General features: G+C 39.1%; 1 protein-coding gene and 1 pseudogene across 1 annotated transcript; one reads left to right on the top strand and one right to left on the bottom strand.

Annotated features, from left to right (window-relative positions):
* Window positions 1-2493: 2493 nt before the first annotated feature.
* On the top strand, window positions 2494-14441 carry LOC146401412 (olfactory receptor 5V1-like). Its single transcript, XM_084970298.1, has 2 exons — window positions 2494-3141; window positions 14241-14441. Exons 1-2 carry the CDS (start codon window positions 2494-2496, stop codon window positions 14439-14441), a joined length of 849 nt encoding a protein of 282 aa, XP_084826424.1.
* Window positions 14442-24636: 10195 nt separating this feature from the next.
* LOC110258643 (olfactory receptor 14J1-like) lies at window positions 24637-25685 on the bottom strand (annotated as a pseudogene).
* Window positions 25686-27346: the final 1661 nt, after the last annotated feature.

Below are 27346 nucleotides of genomic sequence, written 5' to 3'. Positions count from 1 at the left end.
GACAAAAGACAAAAAAAAAAAAAAAGAATAAACCAGGAATTTAAATGCAAACTTCAACTTAGGTATTACTGTAGTCGAGATACCAGATAATGTTAAGCTTATGACACTCCTCTATGCTCTCAACTCTTTGGCATTTAACTTGTTAAGAAAGTTTGGAGATGTCTTGGTGAAAACATTAATAAGATGTTGATAAATGTTACTGAAGTGAAATGACTAAGGGTTGTTGGACTGGGCACCAACATTTGTTCTTCTCAGTCTTCATGATTGAATAGAAAGATGGCAGGAAAGCCTGGAAATCTCAGAGTTCAGAGCAAGAAGATAGGTATCAGAGGAATATATGGCTAATACCTCATCATGCAAAGTGCAAAGCTGCCTTGTGTGAAACTGTTTCACAAAGCTGTAGGGAAGGGAGTTCCCATTGTGGCACAGCAGAAATGAATCCAACTAGTATCCATGAGGATGTGGGTTCGATCCCTGGTCTTGCTCAGTGGGTTAAGGATCTGGTGTTGCCGTGAGCTGTGGTGTAGATCACAGACACATCTCGGATCCCACGTTTCTGTGGCTGTGGTGTAGGCCAGCAGCTGTAGCTCCAATTTGATCCCTAGCCTGGGGAAGAGGAGAGAGGATAAAGTGTTGTATAGGATGGTGGAGGAAGGTGAGAGGAAAGAAGGGGGGAATGAAAGAGGGAATGAAGGAGGGAGGGAACGAGAGAATTCTGGAAAGTTTTCCAAAAACATGCTCCTGGAAAGGCATCTCTGAAAGCAAAACACATAGTTTTGAGTAAGATTGACAAATAGAAAGAATACATGATGTCACTATCATTTCCTTGATTCACAGCTGAAATTGCTAAAGATCAGGAAACATTTTTCTGAGTTAGATGGGATCTAATTTGCAAAGCGGTCTTCTGCAAAAGAAGTGGCCTGGGAAACGAGACCTGCTTGCCATTCTAGGTACAAAAAAAAGCTGGAGACATGGATTCAGACATAACTAGGTTCTGTTCCTCTCTACTGCTTACTGTGTGATCTTAAATATACTGCTTAACCTCTCTGAACTTGAAAAACATCTGCAAAATGAGGATAAGACCATCGAGGAAAAGGAAAGGTCAGAAAGTATGTGATGTATCTTACCGCAAAGTGTAACACCCAGAAAGCTAATATGTTCCCTTTAGTCTAAAAAATTCTCTGTACTTAGGAGAGGTCACAATAAGCCAGGATCCATTTCTAATACCTGTTTTTTTCTGGTCTCACAGATAGGAACCATATGGTATTTGCGCCAGGACACGAAAACCATTTCCTCATTTGATTGACCTGGCAAAAAGAGATAGAAAAGCCTTTCGGTGCCTCTTTATTGCTCATATGTCCTCTTCAACTTCTATAAAATAAAACAAATTAAATTTTATATCAGCATTCAAGCATGGAAAAAGGGAGCAGGAATGACTTTCAAGAACGAATCCCAGAGTTTCACCTACCAACTATTCCGCAGCACACATTCACAACATCACCAAGAAAATGCAGGTGGACCTGGACCCAGCCATTATTTTTTTACAATGATTTTTATTTTTTCCATTATGACTGATTAACAGTGTTCTGTCAATTTTCTACCATACAGCAAGGTGACCCAGTTTCACATACATGTATACATTCTTTTTTGTCACATTATCATGCTCCATCATAAGTGACTAAATATAGTTCCTAGTGCTATAAAACAGGATCTCATTGCTTATCCATTCCAAAGGCGATATTTTGCATCAATAAACCCAAATTCCCAATCCATCCCACTCCCTCCCCCTCCCTCTCCCCCTCGGCTACCACAAGCCTGGTGTCCATGTCCATGATTTTCTTTTTTGTGGAAAGGTTCATTTTTGCTGTATATTAGAGTATAGATATAAGTGATATCATTAGTATTTGTCTTTCTCTTTCTGACTTACTTCACTTAGTATGAGAGTCTCTAGTGCCATCTATGTTGATGCAAATGGCATTATTTTTTCCTTTTTATGGCTGAGCAGTATCCCATTATGTATATATACACCACATCTTAATCCAATCATCTGTCAATGGACATTTACATTGTTTCCATGTTGTGACTATTGTGAATAGTGCTGCAATGAACATGTGGTGCATGTGTCTTTTTTAAGGAAAGTTTTGTCCAGATATATGCCCAAGAGTGGGATTGCTGGACCCAGCCATTATTAAGGTGTATCATGCCCTTTTGCCCATTTCTTTCTAATGAAACACTGTCTGTGGTGTATAATTTTAGAGATTTTTATTTACAAGGGAATTCCTGAATGTGCTTACAACTGTGTTCTGTGTTAAGTTTGAGTTATGATTTGCAAAGGGTTGCTGCTTCTCAGGGTTGATATCTCATACAGAGGGCAATAATTTTTATTTTTAACACTTTCATTTTCTTGTTTTGAAGACCATTGCTACTGTGCATGTGATTATTTTAATCTGTGCTTCTCTTTGCCCAATTCGCAAAAGAAAACCAGGTAATATCATGGATGGAAAGAATCAAACAGCTCTGTCTGAATTCATCATTTTGGGATTCTCCAATCTAAACGAACTGCAGTTTTTACTCTTCACCATCTTCTTCCTGACCTATATCTGTACTTTAGGAGGAAATACATTCATTATCTTGGTGACTGTGGTTGATCCACGTCTACATACACCCATGTACCATTTCCTAGGGAACCTGGCCTTTCTTGACATCTGCTATACCACCACCAACGTCCCCCAGATGATGGCGCATCTTCTGTCAGAGAAGAAGAGCATTTCTTATGGGGGATGCATGGCTCAACTTTTTGCATTTATTTTCTTTGTGGGATCAGAGTGTCTCCTCCTGGCAGCAATGGCATATGATCGCTACACTGCAATCTGTAAGCCCTTAAGGTATTCAGTTATCATGAGCAAGGTTCTGTATAGCCAGTTAGCAGCCTCCTGCTGGTCTGGTGGTTTCCTCAATTCAGCGGTGCACACAGTACTGGCATTCCGACTGCCCTTCTGTGGCAACAATCAGATTAATTATTTCTTCTGTGATATACCTCCTTTGTTGGTCTTGTCTTGCGGGGACACTTCTGTCAATGAATTGGCACTGCCGGTATTTTTAGCAACATGGATGGAGCTAGAAATTATCATGCTAAGTGAAGTTAGTCAGACAATGAGACACCAACATCAAATGCTATCACTGACATGTGGAATCTGAAAAAAGGACACAATGAACTCCTTTGCAGAGCAGATACCGACTCACAGACTTTGAAAAACTTAATGGTTTCCAAAGGAGACAGCTCAGGGGGTAGGGAGAATGCACTGGGGTTGTGGGATGGAAATCCTATAAAATTGGATTGTGATGATCATTGTACAACTATAAATGTAATAAATTCATTGAGTAATAAAAATAAAATTAAATTAAAAAAAGATTTACCTTCTTAACAAATTTTTAAGCACACAATAGTGTGGGGAATTGTTCAAAGGATATGCAGTTTTGGTGATGCAAAGTAATATGTAGATCAGCTGTACAACATTGTGACTATAATTAACAATACTGTTATACTGATTAATTATAATCCTATGCCACTGCTCCTCATTTTGTAAATGTACAGCCTTTACTTCTATCCTTAATTCAGTCAAGTCTCATAAGCCCAAGTTTATTGTTTTAATTCAAACTCAATGCTCTTGTCAAAATCATTTTTCATTCTTTAAAAAAAAAAATCAATGCCACTACAAATCCCACATCTAGTTTCTATCTCATTATTTTTCTTCCCTTCCTGATGCTCTTCCGGTAATTAGTTCAGAGCTCTGAACAAAAACAGCATTTCAGTAAAGCTGTGGCTGATGATTTTCAATGTACTAAAGAAAATAAGTAAAGTAATATTAAAAAGAAGAAAAATTAAATGCACATAATAAACCCTATGGAAGTAAATCCCAAAACAAATTTCCTGGCATAACACTGGAGAGGTTCACAAGCCATCTGAGATGTTTCTTCTCACAACAAAATAGGAAGGAGAGTAAGAACTGTGGAGAGTGAGAATGAAGAGAAAAGAGAGCCAATAATCAGTGATATTATATACCTGAGCAAATGGGAGTGGCTACGACACGGTGCAAGGGCTTATCTCTGTGATAGGAAGGAAAGAGGAGATCCATGTATTTGGAGGCCAAAAAGTGTTGGAGTTCCTGATCGATGGTTTGTTTCACTTTGTAATGTAAGAAAAAATTATCTACTTAAAATCTTTTTAAAACCTGTAATGTCACCATTAATTTTTAATTGGGATTTAGTATTTATGCCATAAAATATATAAAACACAATTGTACATTTAGAGAAGATTTGACTGATGCTATCGAATCACTCCAGAAAATTTCCTCCATGCCCTGTCCCAGTCAACTCTCCCACCCACTCCAGAACTCACTCTTCAGATTTATATTGTCCTGTCTTAATTTGGTCTGTTCTAGAGTTTGATATAAATGAAATCATATGGTATGTGCTATTTTGTGCCTAGTTTATTTTGATTAACATAATACTTCTAAGATTCTTCCATGATTTTGAGCATATCAGTAGTTTGTTCTATTTTATTGCCAAGTGGTATTCCATTATATGAATTTACTGTGATTTATCTTTCAACAGTCAATAGATATTTGGGCTGTTTATAGTTTTGGCTATACAAATAAAATCTTTATGAAAATTAATGTAGAAATCCCTTGACAGATATGTGTCCATTTGTCTTGAATAAATTAGGTAGAGGTGAAATGGCTGAGTCATAAATAATATATTTAACTTTGCTAGAAAATGGCAATAAATATTCCAATGTAGTTGTTTCAATTTATTCTCTTACCAGCAGTATATGAGTTCTAGTCGCTCCATGTCTTTGCCAATGCACTTGATATTGTCAGTTATTTTTAAGCCACAAACATTAATTGGCTCATGTAACAGAAGTCCAGAGGAGAAGGGCTTCAAGTACAGTTTCATCAGGGCTGTGGCCTGATTTGTTTGTGATTCTCTCACATCTGCTCCCATCCATGGAGCTTCATTTTCAGGCTCCCTTCCAGCAGCATTCAGGGTTACAGGCTCCTTCTATTTCCATGGATAATGTTGGAGCCCTCCCCCTCTCCATTCTCACAAGCATTGTAAAAAAGGTCTTGGGCTTTGTCTGACTTGATCTTATTGAGCCAGGTCTGGCTCTTAGAGTGTCTGGTTCTAAATGGCTGTTTAGGGAAACCAAGAAGCTGATGAGCATATCTAAGTGACATTTGGGCCTCAGGGCTCAGTGGAGTCTGGAGGAGTTTCTGCCTAGTCATTGAAGGAGGTAATTGAAATGAGGTGACCACTAGATGAATCTCAGGCTGGACCAGGGCGGTCAGAGGCTCCTTACCCCACTCCTTGGAACATCCATTCTGCCCACGGTTCTCACACTGGGAGCCATATTTGAAGGCTGCAGCTCTGAGAGAGCAATGTATTGCTGAGAAATTGGGATGGCACACATGATCGAACCCAACTAAGGCCTCTGTATAAATTTAAGTTTTTTTATTTTTAATTTTTTAATTATAGTTGATTTACAATGTTCTATCAATTTCTACTATATAGCAAAGTGACCCAGTAATCTTTTAAGATTCTGGTGGGCAGGGACAGGGATCTTCTCATTTTCTGGGCTCCCAAGAGAAATTTTCTAAGTTCTTTGCTTACCTTTTTTTTTGGTCTTTTTAGGGCCTGACCCTCAGCATATGGAAGTTCTCAGGCTAGGGGTCGAATTGGAGCTGCAGCTGCTGACCTATGCCACAGCCATAGCAACGCAGGATCCCAGCCCCGTCTGTGACCTACACACAGCTCATGGCAACCCTGGATCCTTACCCACTGAGCAATGCCAGGGATTGAACCCGTGTCCTCATGGATACTAATCTGGTTTATTACCTCTGAGCCCCCATGGGAACTCCACCCTTGCTTACTTTTTTACTACTGCCTACCATCTGGAATCGTCTGCCTCTTTCTTCCATCTCTCCCTGCCCTCCGCTTTAGATTTCACCCAAGGAAGTCCCAAGTTTGCAAACCACCACAGTGCTCTCTGCTCTCTGCTCTGCACAAGTGTCTGATTTTATAAAATAATAGTTATCTTGGCAGCAGAACACTGGAGCTGGAACTCCCACGCCTGAGCTCTTCAGAGTTCAGTATCATATATGGGTCTGTTTGAAGACCCATGAGAAGCCCAGCACTGACATTTTGGAGGTTATACTGTACGTCATGGCAAATGCATTGAAACGTGGCTACATCCCACCATTCACTATAAGCAAAAGCTGGGAATATTATCTATAAGAAAGCAGCAGTTGGAAGTTCCTTGTGGCACAGGGTTAAGCATCCGGTGTTGCTGCAGCTATAGCGCAGGCTGCCACTGCCGGATAGGTTCGACCCAGCAGGCACCCAAAGTGCTCTTATATGCCTCAGTTAACTTTGTAGCTGCTTTATCTGTGTCTTTTCTTCCAGCATGAATAATGGCAAGGCTGCTGTTCTGCTTTATCAGTTCAAACTCATTTTCACTATTTCTCTCAAAAGTTTTTACTTTTTTGGTTCTGTGATCTATTCATCTACCAATACCACACTGTCAGGTTTATTATAGATCTAGGGTAAGACTTGAAGTAAAGTTATTTAAATACTCAGATGGGTCCTTTTCCAAAAAATTTTCAATTATTCTATCTTTGCATTTACAAATAAATTTTAGAATCAACCTCAGTTTCCACTGGAAAGACTGCTGGGTTTTCATACGGATGGCACTGAAAGTATAGATCAATATGGGGAGAATTTGCATAGATCAATGTTTCCCAATCTTTTAAAATTATCATCCCTCTAAGGAGCTTTTTGACACTTTTTAAAAAAATCATCCTATCCCTACAAAATTTTAATACCCCAGACATCCAATATATACACTTTGGACTATGGCCTTTGGAGGAATGTGAATCATTGTAATATCTAAGATTTTTTGTACCCTGAAAACCAATTTGCACCCTCTTTGGAGCAATATCATCCTGTTGAGGTTTACTTGGTGTAGATTTATATGTTCTATCTCTCCCTTTATCTGTTTTTAAAAATTTCTCTCAGCAATGTTTTGTAGTTTTCAGAGTAAAGCTCCTTCACAGTTTTTGGTGAAAGTTATTCCAAAATATTTTATGGCTTGTTTTTATGCTCTTGCACACGGTATGGTACTCTTTTAAAATTTGATTTCCCAAGTGTTTTTTGCTACTGTGTAGAAATGCAGGAGTTTCTGTCATGGCCTAGTGGTTAACGAACCTGACTAGTATCCATGAAGTTGTGGGTTCAATCGCTGGCCTTGCTGGATGGGTTAAGGATCTGGCGTTGCTGTGAGCTGTGGTGTAGGTCTCAGATGAGGCTCAGATCTGGCGTTACTGTGGCTGTGTAGTAAGCCGGCAGCTGCAGCTCCAATTTGACCCCTACCTGGGAACCTCTATATGCCACGGGTGCAGCCCTAAAAAGGCAAAAGAGAAGAAAGAAGGAAGGAAGGAAGGAAGGAAGGAAGGAAAGAAAGAAAAAGAAAGGAAGAAAGAAAGACAAACGATTTTGTGTGATAATCTTATATACTGCAAAATCTTGTTAATGTTTCTTACTAGTGCCTTTCAAGCAGGTTTTTTTCGTTTTTGTTTTAGATTCTAAAGATATTTTTTATAGAAACATTATATTTGTCAGAATAAAGAGAGTTTTACCCTTGCCTTTCCAGTCTTTTTGTCTCTCTTTTTTACTTGCTTTTTTGCACTAAGACCTTCAGTAAAATGTTGAATGTGAATGATAAAAGCTGAATATTCTTTCTTAATGTTTCCAGTTTGTATCTTCCCTCTGATTTTCTTTGTCAGTATTGCTAAAAGCTTATTATTTTTTTTCAAATAATTAATTTTTATCTATATTGGTTTTTTATTTTCAGTTTCCTTGATTACTGTCCTTTATTCTCATTTAACTACATAATTTGGGTTCCTTTCCTATTCTTTTTCTATCTTATTAAGGTTGAAATTGAATTTATCAGTATGAGAACTTTCTTATATTCTAATTGGAACATTGAGTCACTACTTTAGCTACATTTCATGTGTCTTAATATGTTATATTTTGATTCCATTTAAATATGTATTAATTTCCTTTGAGACTTTGTTTTTGATCAGTGCAGTTCTATAAACTTAGGAGGAGAAAGATAATCTACTATCATTACATAGATATTATTATTTCTGTTACTCTATCTTCGTTCCTGATTTTACAGTTTCCCCTGTTACTATTTCCCTTCTTTCTGAAGAATTTCATTTAGCAATTTAAAAAAAAATTGAGGTAACATTGAATTACAACATTATAGAAATTTCATGTATGTGACATGATATTTCAACTGCTGTGTACACTGCAGCGTTCTCACCACCAGTCCACCCCCACACTGTTGACCCCTTTAGCCATGTTGACCTTCTTCCACCTCCCTTTCCCTTTGGTCATTGTGACTCTGTTCTCTCTATTTATGTGTTTGGTTTTATTTGGTTTGGTTATTTATTATGCATTTATGTATGTGTCTGTGTTGGTATTTACATATTTATTTTTATATTCTGCGTATGAATTGTTTAGCAAAATTCTTCTGGTTGCCACTTCTCTTAGTTTTTCCTCACCTGAGAATATTTATTTATTTATTTATTTATTTTTAATTTATTTTTTATTGTTATTTCCCCAACACACTTTTTTTTCCCCACTGTACAGCTTGGGGACCCAGTTACCCATACATGCATACATAATTTTTTCTCCCATTGTCGTGCTGCATTGTAAGTATCTAGACATAGTTCTCAGTGCTGCACAGCAGGATCTCATTGTAAATCCATGCCAAGAGCAATTGTTTGCATCCCTTGACCCCAAGCTCCCAATCCCTTCCACTCCCTCCCACTTCCCTCGGCAACCACAAGTCGATTCTCCAAGTCCGTGATTTTCTTTTCTGTGGAAAGGTTCATTTGTGCTGTATATTAGATACCAGATATGAGTGATATCATATGAATATTTATTTATTTATTGCCTTTTAGGGACGCACCTGAGGCATATGGAGGTTCCCAAGCTAGGGGTCCAATCAGAGTTACAGCTGCCGGCCTACTCCACAACCACAGCAATGGGGGATCCAAGCCTCATCTGCAACCTACACCACAACTCACAGCAATACCGGATCCCCAACCCACTGAGCAAGACCTGGGATCGAACCTACAACCTCATGGATACTGGTCAGATTCATTTCCACTGTACCACAAAGGGAACTCCGAGAATATTTTTATCTTACATCATTCCTGAAGGATATTTTCACTGGACATTGATTTTTTTTCAGCACTATGCAGATGCTGTTTCACTTTCTTCTGGCCTCCATAATTCTAATGAGTAACCAGCCAGCTATTCAAATCACTGGTCTATTGTTAATATATTGTTTTTGTTTGGCCGGTTTTCAAAATTTTCTCTTTAGTTTTCATTATTTTACTTATCTGGTTGTAGATATTTGGGGGGGTTGTTAATCTTTGGGGTTCTCTCTCAGCTCCTTGAACCTGTAGACATAATTTTTACCAGACTTGGGAAGTTTCTCATCATTATTTCTTCCATTTTTTAATATTACACATTTTCTTTTTTCCTATGGAGACTCTCCTGACAGAAATCTTAGGCTTTTGTTATTATCTTATAGAGTCCCAAGGTTCTGTTTTTTTTTTTTTTTCCCAATAATTTTTTTCTCTGTTTCTTAGATTGGAAATATTTTGCTAACCTACATTCAAATTTATGCTCTTTGCTTTGCTGTCTCCATTCTGCTACTGAGTCCATCTAATAGTTTTTCTTGGGGGGGTGGTGAGCTCACTGCATGTGGAAGTTCCTGGGCTAGGGATGGAACCTGCACCACAGCAGTGACCCAAGCCGCTGCAGTGATAACACTGGATCCTTAACCTGCCATGCCACAAGAGAACTCCCATCCATATTTTGATGATTGTATTTCAGCTCTAAAATTCTCATTTGCTTTTTGGGTTGTTTTTGTTTTTGTTGTTTTTGCTTTTTAGGACCACACTCATGGCATATGAAAGTTCTCATGCTAGGGGTCAAACTGGAGCTGTAGCTGCTGGTTTACACTACAGCCACAGCGTCATGGGATCTGAGCTGCACCTGTGACCTACACCACAGCTCGTGGCAACACCAGATCCCCAACCCACTGAGCAAGGCCAGGGATCGAACCTGCATCCTCACGGATACTATTTGGATTCGTTTCTGCTGTGCCACAACAGGAACTTCTGCTTTTTCTTTGTAATTCTATTTCTTTGCTAAGACTTTCTACATTTTATGAGTATTTTGAATTGCTTGTTCAAGTTTGTTTTTATAACTGCTTTAAATTCTTTTGCCAGATAATCCAACATCATGTTTTCTCAGTGTTGGCTTGTTTATTTTTTCTTATAAGTTTGAAAATTTTGTTATTCTTTGCACTCAGTATTTTTGGATTGCATCATAATTGTTTTTAATGTTACAGTATGAGACTCTGGGTCTTGTTTAGATCCTATGGAGTCATTGCCTTTGTTTTGGTCAGCAATTAACTTGAGTTTGAGCATCAGGTTCCAACCTACCTCTTGTGGATTGCAGCTGCAATATTAGTTCAAGTTTCAAAGCTTTTTGCAGTTCTTGAGATCTGTCTCACTGATTATCCTGTTCAGTAGTCAGTTTGGAACCTGGAAGTTCAGTTTTTGAAGTTTTTACTATGCTGCTTAATATTGAATTCACACATATGAAACTTGCTCTCTCACTCTTATCTCCCTAGTAGTACCTGGTTTTATGGTCCTCTATCTAGAACCTAGAGCTCTGTCGCAAGACATGTTTCTACAATATTTTCTTAGCCTCTTTGCTGAAAACTCCATCTTGTCTTGCTTTACTTTACCCCATCTTCCTGCTTTAAAAATAGTTGCAGTGCTGGTGAATGACTTAAGCTTAAGCACAAAGACCTAAAGGCATAAGTTATTCATAGGGTGGGCTGAATGAGGACATAATGCTTTGGTCTAGGCATGCAGGACCTGTGCAGATTGGCATGCCCTTTGCACAGCATGATATGTCCTCTTAAGAATAAGAGAAAGAGGAGCCTCATGGCCCCAAGGGGTTTATGAGGGGTCCTTAGCAGGATATGCATTAGCAAGGAGAACTGAGGTGCAAATATAGGTATGCTGTCTGCAGAAGCACAGTGGTGATTCTCTAGATGCTATGCATAGATAGCTGAAGCCAAGCTTCCTCAAATGCTAATGATTGTTAAGTGCCTAAAGGTCAGAATAAAAGCTTAATCACCAACCAGGTTACGTGATTTTTAAAATAACTTTAAAAACCCTATATCCTGCACCTACAACCCCCTCCTCACTTGAGTAATCCTCCAGAGCACAATAAAAGCAGTGTGGTTTCTTGAGGCAGTGCTCTTGGTCCCTGAGACCTTGAGTCCCCCGGTTCCCACCTTTACTTAAGATAAATATCTCTGTGTCTTGTTTTATGTTAACGATTTTCCTTAAGTTTCACAGCACCCATTGTTCTTCAGCCCCATCCTCTGAGCTGGTCTTGGCAGAGCTCTAGCTACCCTGCTCTGCCATGCACTTTCTTAATTGCCCTCAGTCTATAGAGAAGAAGCAGGCAGACGAAAGAGAAAAATCAGTGGGGTTGGTTTCTTTTTCATGAAACTGCAGATCCCCAGAATGGAGAGTTGGGTTCCCTTCCAGGAGAGGAAGGTTCTATTCCCACTGCTGTGGACATGAGCTAGATATGAAATAAAAGAGAAAAGAGAAAAAAAATAACCGGAATTGATCTGTAACATCAGCTCTTATGTGGGTCTTTAGCCAGAGAGCCTTAAGCCTTGAACAGCAGCACCAGCTCTCCCTGGATCCCCAGCCTGCCAACCCACCTGCAGGTTTTGGACTTACCAGCTTCCATAATCACATAAACCCAATTTCTTAACTAAATCTCTCAATAGAGACACATCCTTTTAGTTCTGTTCTCTAGAGAATCTAGACTAATACAGACTTTGGTATTCCTCATTCCAAGCAATAGGAATTCATTTTCATGCTCCTTGAGCCAGAGACTCTCAGAGGGCTTTTCCCAGAGCTCACTGTGACTGTGGTATGAAGTTAACCGTGTTACTTTTGTGCTTCTGATTGTGTTAAGCTTGGGCTGGGGTACTGTGGAGGGGAAAAGTGGTAAATATTGCCAGTTTGGTGACAGTATGAATTCTAGTATTCTTCCCCAATCCACCTGCTAATATTTACTTTTTCAGAGCTCGAATAGCTTCTCCTTGCATTCTGTTCATGTTTTATAGCTGCATTTAGTAGAAGAGATAAAGTGAGTGTGTTTACACCATCATCCAGGAAACTAGAATCTGTATTTTGAAATTTGATTGACATTCAGTTAAACAAAATAGTGAAGGCTTACTTCCTCCAGATTGTTAGTTTTCCATATTGTTTTCACCTCTGTCAGTATAGGAGGGAGTTGGAACTATAACAGCGATTGTTGGTGGGTGTAGAAATAGCTGTGAGGTGGTGGAAGCACCACCAGCTTGCAATCAGTAGTCTTGAGTTTGAAGCTGGACATTACTGTTAAATACCAGTGCAATCTGAGTTAAGGCTATTATTCCTTAATTTCAATTTTCTTTTCTGTAAAATGAACATGAGTTTTAAAAACATGAATGCATAATTTTTAAAAACACAAATGTAATTTTTGAAATAAGTAACTGTAGAAAATGACCCATTGTTATTTGGGTGGCAGAATATGAGAGATAACATCTCTTGCATGCTTATTGTGTGTGATACTGTCTAATGCGATTAGTATACATTAACCTGTTTGATATTCATTACAGTCTCATGAGAGAGGTACTATTGTTATCTTTTTTACAGATAAACAGCTGACCCACAACATTGCTAACTAGCTTTCCTAAGGTCGCATGTTTACCAACGGGTGGGTTATTGTTCACACTCAGGTACTCTAAAAGCTATGTTCTTAACTGCTGTATATACTACATTGAGAATGAGCAGCATGTTTTATTATTTTCATGGAATCGTTAAAAAGAATGAGGACTGAATCAGTCTATTTGGAATATACCATTCGATTATTCCAGCTCATTTCACTACAAAACAAAAGAGAATCTTAAATTTTGGAGTTTGGATTCCTTCTTCTAATATAGTGAATAGGTCACTAGAATAACTTTAGAGGCCCCTACAGTACTTCTTTTCTCTCTGAGACTCTAGATCGTGACAATCACTAATCTGTACTAAATATATGTGCTCTCCACCTTGTACTAAGAAACAATCCATTCATTTCACATGGAGCAGCAGCTGCTTAAAGCAGTTAAAAACTGTCTCCTTGGTAATCGGCTGTTGTCATGCGGGGTTTTGTTCTATCAAGGTCACCAGGGGCCTCATTAGAAAACTTCAGATAATTATATTATTAAAATGTTATGAATGTTTTCACAAAGTCAGTAGGAACATAATTGTTTTAAGTGCCTCAAAACTATTTTCCCCAAAGAGCAAGATAATTTATCGGGGTGAGAAAACCAAATACTTTCAAGGTTGTCTCCAGAGGGCTCAGCTTTGTTAGGCAGTCCCTGCTGCTTCCAGCTCAATTTTGCCTCCTGGTTTTAGCAATTTCACAGTTTGACTTCTGCAGGAGGCCTCTGGGAGCAGGTTGCTCAACAAAGAACATTAAAATACACTTCAAAGTTTAATCCCTTACCAGGGAAAAAGGTGGGCAACTGCAAACAACACACCACTCAACTGCAAAGTAAAGTCATTACTATTGAAAAAGAAAGACATTTGAGGAAAGGCCTCAAGGGTGTTTTATTTTCTCCAAGAGCCACTAACTTCAGAATGAATGGGAAATGGACCTTGTTAATATCAACCCTTCATAGATTCATGCAACCATTCATTCACTTATTTACTCATTTCATTCAATTATTTTGATAACCTAGATCATTGTTTTAGTGCCTTTCTATATTCAAAGTTCTCATTAAACCAAACAGTAATAATTCAGGTAACATATAAATGAGGAAGGTGGCTTATTTTGTAACATGGAAAGTTTTTTCCACTTGATATTTAATTGTAGCATTTTAAATAATTTTGTTTAATTTTGCAATGTTTTCTATAGTTTACTGCTCTTCATGAATCAGTGTATAGATTTTTCACATCTGGACACAATTTACTGTTGAGATTACAGTCTTAGGCCTGATGTTTGTTATCAGATTGTCTACAAATTATTTTTGTTAGGGGCCACATGGGGGCTCATTGTTGCAATGGCTCTTCATGCTGACCCAGGAGAGGGACCGCCTTGCTCAGGCGACATCCTGTTTTCACCGCTCCTGCCGACTTTCCCAAGGCTGCGAGACCCTTCCCCCCTTCACCATGGGACACCACACACCTCCAGCTTTCTCAGGATTAGGAGACCACCCTACCGTGAGACACCTCTGACTTTCTCATGACTAGGTGACCACCAGAGTTCAGGTGCAGGCGAAAGATCGACTGAACTCCCTCCGCCTCAGGGAATCCCATTTCCCACCCGCGGGGTATAAGAAGGGCATGGGGGGGTGGCAGTCTAGCTCTTCTCAAGGGTCGGTCACCCTCTCCCCTTCCACTCTAGTAAATTTTCTTCTCTTTGCCTAAACACCCAGCTTGTTCTCTTTTTTCTCCGCGCTCGCCTTACAATTTTTATCTAGCTTTGAAAGCTATATGCGTATTATAAATACATAAGGCTACGTACAGATTACAAACATACACACAATTAAATACATGTAATAAAATTGCATACTTGGAGTATTTCATTAGATTATACCAGCTTGTGAAACATGTATTATCACACTTAAGCATTTACAAAAAGTGGATTCTAAGCTAAGGAAGAATAACTTTAGGTAAAAACAGTCGTAATAATTCTGTGAGAAATCATTTCTTACCTCTATAGCTGCATCTTTTCATTCTGAACTCATAATTAAGTTGCCTTGTTCTAGAACTTCTGCTCTGATTACATTAGAAATAAATTAACCAACACTATTCTCTTCCCCCAGGTCCTCTGGTTTTTTTGGTGTGTATTAAATCAACAATAGTGTTTATTTGGAGGAAATGGATGGATGTGGTAAAGGGATAAGAGGAATATATTTCATCATATCTTTCATGTGTTTTATTTTCTAAATATGTGAAAGTATCAAAGTATCATCTATTCAATGATACTAAACTACATCCATAATTTTTTTTTGCTTTTTAGGGCCACACCTGGAGCATATGGAGGTTCCCAGGCTAGGAGTCTAGTCGGAGCTGTAGCTGCCGGCCTACACCACAGCCACAGCAACACGGGATCCAAGCCACATCTGTGACCTACACCACAGCTCACAGCAACGCCATATCCTTAACCCACCGAGCAAGGCCAGGGATCGAACCCACAACCTCATGGTTCCTAGTCTGATTCGTTTACTCTGTACCACAATGGGGACTCCTTACAGCCATTATTAAATAAGTGATTGCATGGAAGAAAGAAGTATATTATGCAAGGGCATTCTCATGTTATTAATTGGCACAGGACATATTTTTTTATCCCTTTCAGAATGGCAGAGAGCACATTTTAAGATGGTGTTAACATCATCTCATTTAATTCAAATGGAAATTATCTGCTTTCCTTTTTTTTTGTCTTTTCCAGGGCCAAACATGTGGCATATGGAGTTCCCGGGCTAGGGGTTGAATTGGAGCTGTAGCTGCCGGACTACACCACAGCCACAGCAACATGGGATCCAAGCCACGTCTTCGACCTACACCACAGCTCATGGCAACACCAGATCCTTAACCCACTGAGCAAGGCCAGGGATCGAACCCGAAACCTCATGGTTTCTAGTCGGATTCATTAACCACTGAGCCACGAAGGGAACTCCTGCTTTCTTAATTTTAATTTGATTTAGTTTAAGAATGGTTAGGTGGTATCTATAATCTGGAGGGAGAATACCAAGTGGAGGACGTAAAACAACCATGTCTTCAAGATCCCACCCAGGCTCCAGACATGATTTCAGCTGATGCAACAAATAGGAAACAGACTCCAGCACAGATGAAGGCCCCAGGACCAAGATCTTTTAAGGAGCTGTTAAACCTCAAAATAAACAGAGCCAAAAGGATTGTTAAAATTCACACTTAATGACCTAAATCCTCCTTCCCTGGTTCCCAAGCCCCCTTCCCCCTTCTCCATGAGACTTCGTGACTTAGCATATGAAACCCTAACTATAAAAAAGCCCTTGCTGCAGTAGCAGGAGGCCTGAGTTCTCTCTGCTCAGTGCTCCCAGCTACTGTGTTGGTCAGCAAACCAGTTTGCCATCTCAGTGCTCCAGTCTTTGTCTCCTTCAACTTCGCCATCCTAACAAGAATCATAAATCAAATTCTTAATGTCTAACTGACCACTGTCTTTCCCCGCTAGTCTCTTGGTGTATACTTTAAGGTATAAACAAATTTAAAATTAACCTGAACAAACAAAACAGTAAATATCTTACTGATTTTTATTAATATATTTGAGTAAGTGTGATAGGGATGGAGAAGACACAGGTTGTTGTAGAAGTCCCAGTAGAGGATCATGGATAGAGAGGGAAATCTAGGGGACTTTGGGGAGATCACTGTAAGGTAGTAAGTTGCTCCAGAAAAGCCAGCAGAACAAGGCAGGCTTGCTTGACTAGTGGAGGTACAAGAATTGCCTCGGATCATTGGGTCAGGGATGGGATGAGGCCTGCATTCAGATTCAGACCAAGGGCAGGAGTTTGAGGACCACCCTTTTGCTGATTTGAATACACACCTTACTGGACACCAAGGAGGAGAACCACTACTTCCAGAAAAGAAGAAGTGGTCTTTTTTGACCCCCCACTCCCCTTGAATGATAGAACTGTAGCCCACCGGATCCTCAGGTCAGAGCGTCCGTGCCTGCCTGCTTGGATCTCTCATAAGTGTCCTATCCTAATAAATCTATTTCTTGCCTATCGATTTGTCTCTCGCTGAATTCCTTCTGCACGGAGACATGAAGAACCTGAACCTCAGTGAGTCCAGACACAGGGTGAATGATTCTAATTTAAAACTGTGGGTTTAAGTCCCAATCTGGGTTTTAGGCTGGGTTTGAGTCCTGGCACCTGGGTTCAAGTCCCAATCTGGTTTGGGCCATTAATACTGTCAGTTTCAAGTTTATATATATATGTGTATATGTATATGTGTAAAAATATATATATTATATTTGAGTATTTGTGTATATGTATTACACACACACACACACACACACACACACACACTGATAATGACTTAAGAGTTAAATTCTGCTTAATGGCCGACTGGGAAACTTTTTTTTCTGTCTTTTTAGGGTCGCGCCTGTGGCGTATGGAAGTTCCCAGGCTATGGGTTGAAATGGAGCTGTAGCTGCCGGCCTAGGCCACAGCCATATCAACTGGAGATCCGAGCCTGCATGTTCGACCTACACCACAGCTCACAGCAATGCCGGACCCTTAACCCACTGAGAAAGTCCAGGGATTGAACCTGCATCCTCATGGATGCTCACCAGATTCGTTACTGCTGAGCCACAACAGGAAATCCCGGAAACTATTTTTTTTACTTAAAGCAAAAACTGCTTTTTTCTTTGCAACCCATTCCCATGATTGTCTCATTCTAGCTTCACCCAGGTCCAACTGCAAATTCATATCAGATGAAAATATGTATCAGGTGAAAACATGGGATCATGAATACAGCGAGCATGATTCTGGAGCCACGTAACCTCTGCACTTTCAAACAATGTGATAGAGTAAGGCATTGCAATTTTTAGTTTGAAAATATGATTAAATAAAATTTGAGAGAAGATATTCAAAACACCAGGTCATGTAACCATAATGTTTCTGTCTTGCCTGTTCAAAGGTTGTCTCTTGTAGAAAACCTCAGATTAAACCTCATTTTGGAATACTTATATTACTATGCAACACAAGTTCTAGTGATCTAACTTTAATTTCATCCTGCCGGGTATTCATCCTTTAGTACTTCTCGGGTGAAAATTATTTTTATGATTATGTCAAATATACCTTAGGGGAAAATGATTCCATTTTCTCTGTTAAATTCAGGAAGCACCTAATATGTTCTCCTTTTTCATTTAGTTAAATGATTTCCAAAGGGATATTTTTAATAAGCAGTAGTACTGCAGTGCCTGGCAACCATGACTTGGAATGTAAATAGTTAATACACTGCTTTCCAAAAGTCTATTATGTAAACCCAAGTGAGACTACATGCTTCTCTTACTTACCAGAGTCATTCTGAAATTTGTCATATCCTTCCAGGTGCTGTTCACGAGTAAAGAGTTTTTATTGTTGTATATTCAGCCCAAAAGATGAGTACATCTTTGAAAAAACAAATTCTTTTCTCTAGGACCAAAATGTATATTTCAGGATGATGAACAAGTGTTTTCATTTGTGAACGTTCTATACAAAGATGAAAACAGGCATGACATTTTTTTTTCACTTCCAATTCTCCCACCTTTTTTTTTTTTCCAGTCTATTTGTCTTTTTAGGGTGGCACATGTGGCATATGGAGGTTCCCAGGCTAGGGGCTGAATTGGAGCTGTAGATGCTAGCCACGACCATGGCCACGCAGGATCCAAGCTGTGCCTGCAACTTACACCACAGCTCACGGCAACACTGGATCCTTAACCCACTGAGCGAGGCCAGGGATAGAACACACATCCTCATGAATACTAGTTAGGCTGGTCAACCACTGAGCCAAGACGGGAACTCCTATCCCTCCTTTCTTATTTGTCACTGTCAGTTTTACTCTGAATTGAAATGCTTCCTTTTGAATCATTTCAAGGATAAAGCCTCATTTTGGAAGTGGCATCCTTTAAAACAATGGCTTTAAAACACTGTCTTTTGAAAACCTTGTTGCTGTTTGACCTGTTGGGATTGACAGATGATATCTGCTTCTGGGATAATTCACAAATTTACAACTCTTGGCTTGATCAGACCACACTGGTGACCAATAGTCTTAATAGTCCCTCAACTTGACTGGAGTTTAGACAGGTTTCTTCCTGACTCTAGCCCCTGACTTTCTTTATCATTTTCACATTAGAAAGGAGTTCCCATCGTGGCTCAGTGGTTAATGAATCCAACTAGTATCCATGAGGACGTGGGTTTGATTCCTGGCCTCGATAGGTGGGTTAAGGATCAGGCATTGCCGTGAGATGTGGTGTAGGTTGAAGACACGGCTCAGATCTGGTGTTGCTATGGCTGTGGGATAAGCCAGCAGCTGTAGCTCCGATTTGACCCTAGTCTGGGAACCTCCATATGCTGCAACTGCGGCCCTAAAAAGACCAAAAAAAAAGGAAAAAAGAAAATTTGTAACTCTAAAGTCTTTTTAGGGCCACACCCACAGCATATGGAGGTTCTCAGGCTAGGGCTCGAATCAGAGCTGTAGCCACTGGCCTATACCACAGTCACAGCAATGCCAGATCTGAGTCACATCTGCGAATACACCACAGCTCACAGCAACACTGGATCCTTAACCCAATGAGTTGAGGCAGGGATCAAACCTGTGTCCTCATGGATGCTAGTCAGATTCGTTTCTGTTGAGCCACGACAGGAACTCCTCTCTCCCCTTTAAGTCATAAATATTTTTAAAATCTTCCTTCCAGTTTTATGACCTAGGAATGTCTTTCTCAACCAGGGAGTCACTCCTTTGAAATGTAATCCTCAAAGAAGATACCTTTGCTCTCATCTGGTCTCTGTGGGAGGGGGAGTCTAACCTCCACAGTTGCTTTGCTCCAAGTTCTAAAACTGCCTCCTGTCAAGAAGATACAAAGAGCTTACTTTTGTTTTGGGTAGAACCAATTAGCAAACACAGCTGGCCTTCAGTCCCTCTGCCTCAGCTCTTCAAAACTCTCCAACCCTTTTTTTCAGCAAAGCTGAGCTTAGACTGAGTTCTGTCTTTTCTCCTCTATTGCAATAGCCTTGAATAATGTCTTCCATCCTTTTTCCTTTGTCCAGTGCAATTTATACCTTGACAGTGATACTCATTGGGTGACTAACCTTCATCTTTGCATCTCCTTCCTGCCTGCAGAATTTTCTGTCTGCCATATCTCTTTCAAGCTTACTTGTTCAGTGTTTTATCTTCAGACCCTGTTATGAGGCCAGAATGGTCCATCTCCAGATTTTCCTTTCAATTTCAGGCACCATGGTGGGCCAGTTAGCAATCAACTCAAGACCAGTGTCGTTTGGTGTTTAAGGGCAGCTCAGGCAACTAAACCCCAGAGGTCCCTGGCTTCTCCCTAAATGGACATGACAAGTTCTTCTCTCAATAATATCCTCAATTTATCCAACCTTTCCCTCTTTAGATTATTCCAGAAAGGGGACATCAGAAAAATGTGGATAATCGTGCTGCTATCTTTACTCATCTCATTTCCTTTTTTAGTTAGTTATATCTTGTACTAAAAAATGAGGAAGACATTTCTCTAACTTTTCCTGTTATGTTTCGGAACTCAGCTAAGCCTTAGTATGTGCAATAATCTCTCTGGGCATGAGGAGAACCTCATCTGTTGACTACTACCAGCGCGGTTGTTGATTTTCCAAAAGTGGAAATGAATCTGACTAGGAACCATGTGGTTGCGGGTTCAATCCCTGGCCTCGCTCAATGGGTTAAGGATCTGGCATTGCTGTGAGGCTGTGGTGTAGGTCGAAGACGCGGCTCCCATCCTGCATTGCTGTGGCTGTGGCGCAGGCCAGCAGCTATAGCACCAATTAGGCCCCTAGCCTGGGAACCCCCATATGCCGCAGGTGTGGCCCTAAAAAGACAAAAGACAGAAAAAAAAGAGACTGTCATTTTGCTTCATGATTCAGTTTTTTATCCTTTCTTTCTCTATTAAAAGTTCTATCACCACAACGACTATATGGATGTGTAGAAAGATTAAGAGCGAAGAGAGCTCCTATTTATTAAGAGCTTATTAAATATCAAATAGTATTTTAAGTGTCTTACGTGTGTTAACATCCAGCAAGCTTCACAATACTATAAATTACTATTACTAACCCTATTTTACAGGTAAAAAGACTAAGGCAGAGAGATTAAAAAACCATTAATAGTCATATAACCAGAAAGTAGGGAAGCCTTGGCAATCTCAGTCAAGCCTTTTAACATCTATAATGCTCTCAAGGAAAAATAATTTATTCTCAGGTAAAAAAGAGTAAAACACATTAAAACTTTAAAAATATCACCTCACACAGACACACACTTTATTTGCAGCAGAGAAGTCCAGATCTACCTTGCTAGTGGAAAGTAGAGTTAACGATTACAAAATTGTTTAATGCACCCGAGTTTGAGATACTCTTAGTCCACATTGGTCTTATTCTGTATCAACCAGGAGAAGGCCTGGCATAAGACAGATCCTGAACACATGGCTTTAAATGAATCCTTGAATAATCTTCTGTGTAAAAATTACATGTCTGTGGAGCTCCCTGGTGGTTCAGCGGGTTAAAGACCACTGTTGGCACTGTGGCTCAGGTCCCAGCTGTGATGTGGGTTTGATCCCTGGAACTTTCACATGTGGAACATGCAACAACAACAAAAAAAGAATTATATGTTTGAATGATGGATTATTCTGTTTATGAATTTAAAAATAAATAACTCATCTGATTGTGTACTTTCATGTTATAATGGAATTCATATAGAAAACACAAAAATTACTGAGAATTATTAGAAATTAATAGTGGCTAAATTTAAGTTTAAAATATAAGAATTACTGCAGTATTCCTTCTTAACAGTTGCAGTTCTCAAATTTCTTAGTTGCAACACATAGAGCCAATCCTAGCTGTATTTAGCTACACCACAGGTTCTCTTGGAAGGCATGATAATAATGTTTGGAAGATATGAGCCCAGGGCAGTGAAACTGACCTAGCACAGAGTGCACTGCTGACAGTGCTGGACACAGACTCTGCATTTCCTCCTGTGGAAGTGCAGGACTAGATTCCAGACTCCACTTCTTCTGCTCCCCAAAGCTGAATGCCTCTACCACCAGCTTTGTTAGAAATGGATACCACTTGGTTCCTGCCTCTCACATTGCTTTTCTTTAAGTCGAAGTCTCAGGCTGGAAAATCTAATCTCAGAACCAAGGTCCCATGCCTGCATTCTAGCCATAAGGGATACCAGGAAAGGGGGTTTTACTCTGTCTTGGGAGATAGTAGTAGGAGTAGTGCGGGAATTCCTACCCTCTATAACATTGTTCAGAGATACTCAGTATGTGCAATGCATGTTTAACGAATAGAAAGTGAGTCAGGTTTATAGTAATCACACATGCATGAAATCATAAAGTCTATTGAAAAATGTGAGTTACTTTTGTAAAGAGAATTAGCAAAATGTGATTTAGCATAAACAACAAAATTTTTAGTATTTCTTGGTAAAAAGACACTATGTAACAGAGCACATTTTTGAAGTTAATTGATCAATTTTGAAGGATTGAATGCTCTCAAGAACAAACACAGTATTTATTGAAATAAATGAAAAGGTTCAAAATAAGAATACAAGGCAATAAAAATATTATATAGATCAAAGAATGGTTCTTTACCTGTCGCTACAGTAGACAATACAATATTACTTAATTAGCTTAAATATATAAAAATACAGATTAATGAAAAACCTGAAGGCATAGAAATAGAGATGAAAATTGACATGGTTTCTCTTTGTAATTCAGCAGGCTCATTACATAATAGGTCAATAAAATAAATATTTCATACATTGTGTTAACATATTTCATTGATGTGCAACTTAGGAAAAAATATAATTTACCCATTATTGCAGATGGATTGAACAGTCTAATAACTGATGAGGAAAAAAGATCTGATTACTAGTCATTTAAGACTATTGCTTGTTGGAGTTCCAACGGTGGCACACTGGGTTAAGAATCTGACTACAGCAGCTCAGTGGAGGTGCAGGTTGCATTCTCCGCCCAGCTCAGTCGATTAAAGGATCCCTATTGCCGCAGTTGTGACATAGGTTGCAGCTGTGGCTTAGATTCAGTCCCTGGCCAGGATTCAATATCTGGCCCAGGAACTTCCATATGCCATGGGTATGGCCATAAAATTTAAACAACAAAAAACACTATCCCTTAGTAATTTATACCTGTTAAGCTTTGTGGCTACAACCTTTAAAAACTCATATTTGACTTATTTGATATAAGATTGTGTAGAAAAAAATACTTTGAAAAAGCAGAATCAAAAGATCCTGTCGTGGCACAGTGAAAACAAATCCCACTAGGAACCACGAGGTTGCGGGTTTGATCCCTGGCCTCGCTCAGTGGGTTAAGGATCTGGCATTGCCGTGAGCTGTGGTGTAGGTGGCAGATGCAGCTTGGATCCCGAGTTGCTACGGCTATGGTGTAGGCCAGCAGCTGTAGCTCTGGTTCGACCCCTAGCCTGGGAACCTCCATATGCCTCAGGTGCCTCCCTAAAAAGCAAAAAAAAAAAAAAAGAATCAAAGAGGGACTGAGAAAATGGCTTTGCCACTATAAAACACAGATTTCTAGTATTTAAAATCTTTTCACATAATGAAGAATAAAAATTTTTAAATTAAAATGGATAATATGAAAAATAAATAAAAATTGTAAACATGTTTAACCTCTTAATCTACCACATTAAAAATAATTAAAGGTAAAATATTGTAGCTATAAAAATTAAAAATGAAAAATCCCCATAATATCCAATGCTGTGTGTATTTTATGTACTTTTGTGTTGCAAGCACTTGTTATAGTTTTAACCACCTAACAGAATCTCTATAAATATTTGTTGAATGAATTTATAAATCATGAGAGACATAGAATTGACATGGCTACATGTTGCTAATAGCTATGTAAAGTGATTTAATATTTTTGTAAACAATATAGTCATATATTCAAAATAGTTTAACATGTATACACTTTGACTCAGCAACCCCATTCCATGGAATTTTGAAAAGCAGAAATTCAATTTTTAGCATAACTTATAAAATAAAATTGGAAATGACATAGGTTACTTGTTATACAAAATAGGTGAATGCGTTAAATGTATTATATGAATTCCACTGAATATTGTGCATTCAGTGAAAGAAGAAAATTATAATGGTGAAACTATGTAGGTTTATGTAATAATTGTATATAAGTTTGCACCAATATGCAAAATTGGTATTTATAAAGACAAAAATTAAAATAGACATTTGAAATTAAATGATTGGTTAATGGAATTGTGGATAAATTGCCACTTTTTACTACCATTATTGTCATATTGTGTATGCAGAGCTTTTCAAAAAGTGTGCTATGTGTGTTGGGTATATTTGTGTATGTGTATGTATCTGTGTGTCTTTGTGTATTGGAAGGAAAGGGAAAGTAGTGGGCCTATATGAAAAGAAAAATGAAAAGATTCTATATAATTCTCTTTTAATTTGAAAGAATAACAAAAAATTGGTTTCAACGACTAATAAAATGAAGATATCAGATGAAGAGTTTATGTAGTGATGATACTTACAGTGCATTATTTATCAATAGGAAAAAAAGTGTTACTTTTCCTCAACATTACTGAACATATATTACAAATATATATTCTAAGTATATATATAGAATAAATTCCAATTATTAAAAAGGTTCCTTGGGTGTAATATTGGCCAGCCATCAACAATAGGACAAAAATGTCTTTTTCTTGGTGAATTCACCATCCAACAGTAATTTTCTTAAAGCTTCCCTCATGGTCTTATTCCTCAAGCTCTAGATAATAGGATTCAGTGTTGGGGGCACTACTGTATAAAAGAGAGATATCATAATATCAAAAGCAGTTGGAGAATCTGAAGTTGATTTTAGAAACTCAAAGATGCCTATGGAGAGAAAAAATGACACAACAAAGAGGTGGGGCAGGCAGGTGGAGAAGGCTTTGGAGCAGCCCTCGGCAGAGGGAATTCTTAGAACTGTGGAAAAGATGTGGATGTAGGAGTGGGCAATGGAGATGAAGCAGATGAATGCCAGCACCGTCATGAAGGCTGCCGCTCCAATCACTCCCAGGTAATCATTGGAGCAGGAGAGCTTCAGCAACTGGGGGATATCACAGAAGAACTGATGGATGACTTTGGCCCTACAGAAGGTGATGGAGAACGTGGCAGCTGTGTACAGGATCCCAGAGGTGCCTCCACTCAGCCAGACAGCTATCACAGCCCACTCGCAGGCTCTGGGATCCATGATGGCCTCGTAGTGCAGTGGGAGGCAGATGGCTGCATAGCGGTCATAAGACATCACTGTGAGAATGGCCACCTCAGCCCAGGCCAAAGACGTGAAGAAGAAGACCTGCAGCATGCACTGACCATGGCTAATACAGCCATTGCCTGTCAGTGAAGTGTCAATGGACTGCGGGACCGTGACAGAAATGAAGGCGAGGTCCAGGAAGGAAAGATGCTTCAAGAAGTAATACATTGGGGATTGGAGATGTTGGTCCAGCGTTGTGACAGCAATAATGATGACGTTACCTGCTAAGGCTGACAGGTACATCAGCAAGAAAAGCAATGCATGTAAGATCTGCAGCTCACGAGTGTTGGAAAATCCCATGAGGAGGAATCCGCACGTTGTGGTTACATTTGCCATAACCATGTTGAAGATACAAATTGGGTTGGCAACTGGAAGATAAAGAGGATAGGGGACATGCAGTAGAGAAATGTTAAAATAAATTATTCATTTATTCATCGCTGCTTCTTTCAACAATTTATTTTTAAGCACCTGTTATTCATCAGTTGTGCCCTAGATGGTGGGAATCCAAAGAAGAATATATGTATGTTTCTTGTGTTCATAGCACTTTCAGAAACACTAGTAAACCAGTAGTTACAGCTAGGTGCAAAGTGTGGTTACATCACTGGTCCTGTCATAGAAAAACAGATGCATTTGCACCACTAAAAAACGCTATTCCATTTCCACAAGTGAAACCAATTGCTTTGCTTTAAGTCAAGAACAGAAAGTCAGGGGCGTTCCTGCTGTGGTGTAGTGGGTTAAGGATCCGGCCTTGCCAAAGCTGGATGTAGGTCACAAATGCAGCTTAGATTTGATCCCTGGCCTGGGTACTTCCGTTAAAAAAAAAAAAAAAAAAAAAAAGGAAAGAAAGAAAAAAAGCAAAAACTCAGTGATCAGCTCTTGGTTAGAGGTTTCTTAAAACTGGATGGATTTTATTTGTGTATAGTACATTGTTGTATTTTAGAAGATTGAGTGGCCTTTTGGAGGAAATATGGTTAGATGGGTGATACCTAAGGTTCTTTCCTAACCAACAATTCCGTTATAGGGAAAGCCCCTGTAATTATGGAGCCAAGGGACAAATTATGTAGCGTTATTGCCTTTCCTGTTAAGATTTTATTCAATAAACATCTCATTGAAATCAAGGGCAAAAAAATTTATGAAGGGGATACTTCTATTTCACTCAAACATACTGTTTACTATGATTTTATAGAGCTTCTCCTAGTATGTAACAAATTTCTCTTTGAAATATTTAAAATCATTAAATGTTTATTCACCTTTTACTACATACAAAGGCACTTGCAAAGAAGAGGGGTCAGTGTGATTGCTCTGAGGTGGTTTTAAATGTGGAAGGAAAACATTCCAATAGCCAATCTAAACTTCAGAAAGGGAATCTGAAGAGGTATAAAGTGACCTACAATTCAGAGAAGAGAGAAGTCAAGTTTGAGTTCATCATCCCATCCCGTGTTTGGGGCTTTGCGGGGTGGAAATAAATAAAAGTTCTCTCTTTGTTAAAATGTACATCAGTATATGAGGGCTGATGGGTCACTTAGGAGTGTCTCATATTCCTGCATTTTTTTCCTTCCTCTGTGAGTTCTGGGCAACAACTGGGAAAAAACTGCTGAGTGAGACCGTCTCTTTGGGCTTTATTCTAAACCATGTGAAATTTCACCAGAGTTTTTGTGGCTCTCATTAACTCAGGTTCTTAGAACTGATATCTGGAAGAATCTTAAATCTTTAGATCAACGCCCCCTCCCCACCTCTCAGTCTGAGAGGCTTTTGTTAGGCCGTTCAATGGCCTCCCTCATTCTCTTTATTTTTTTCTCTTCTCTAATGTCCATCTCCTGTTCATGGTTCAGGGTTATTCTATCTCCCTCTTGTCCCTTCCATGAAGAATAATCTTGACATTTGCCTCCTCGCCCTTCTACATTGTACTGTCTGGCAGGGGTCAGTAGTTTTAGGTTTATAATAAAAATCCATATTAAATTTAAAATTTTTTAATTTTGTTTTGTCTACCAAATTTAAAAGCCCCCTTTCTCTTTCTCTGTGAATGTGAATCTTGAGGTTAATCTACCTAGAATACCCCCAACTTAATACATTTTTATTAAAGCCTTGC

Source organism: Sus scrofa, chromosome 7, assembly GCF_054392235.1.
Source record: "Sus scrofa isolate SSC_HxYL_T2T_F1_AM1 chromosome 7, Sscrofa_HxYL_maternal_Yorkshire_Landrace_v2.0, whole genome shotgun sequence".
NCBI classification, from domain to species: Eukaryota; Metazoa; Chordata; class Mammalia; order Artiodactyla; family Suidae; genus Sus; species Sus scrofa.
This window is presented reverse-complemented; position numbering and strand designations above follow the sequence as displayed.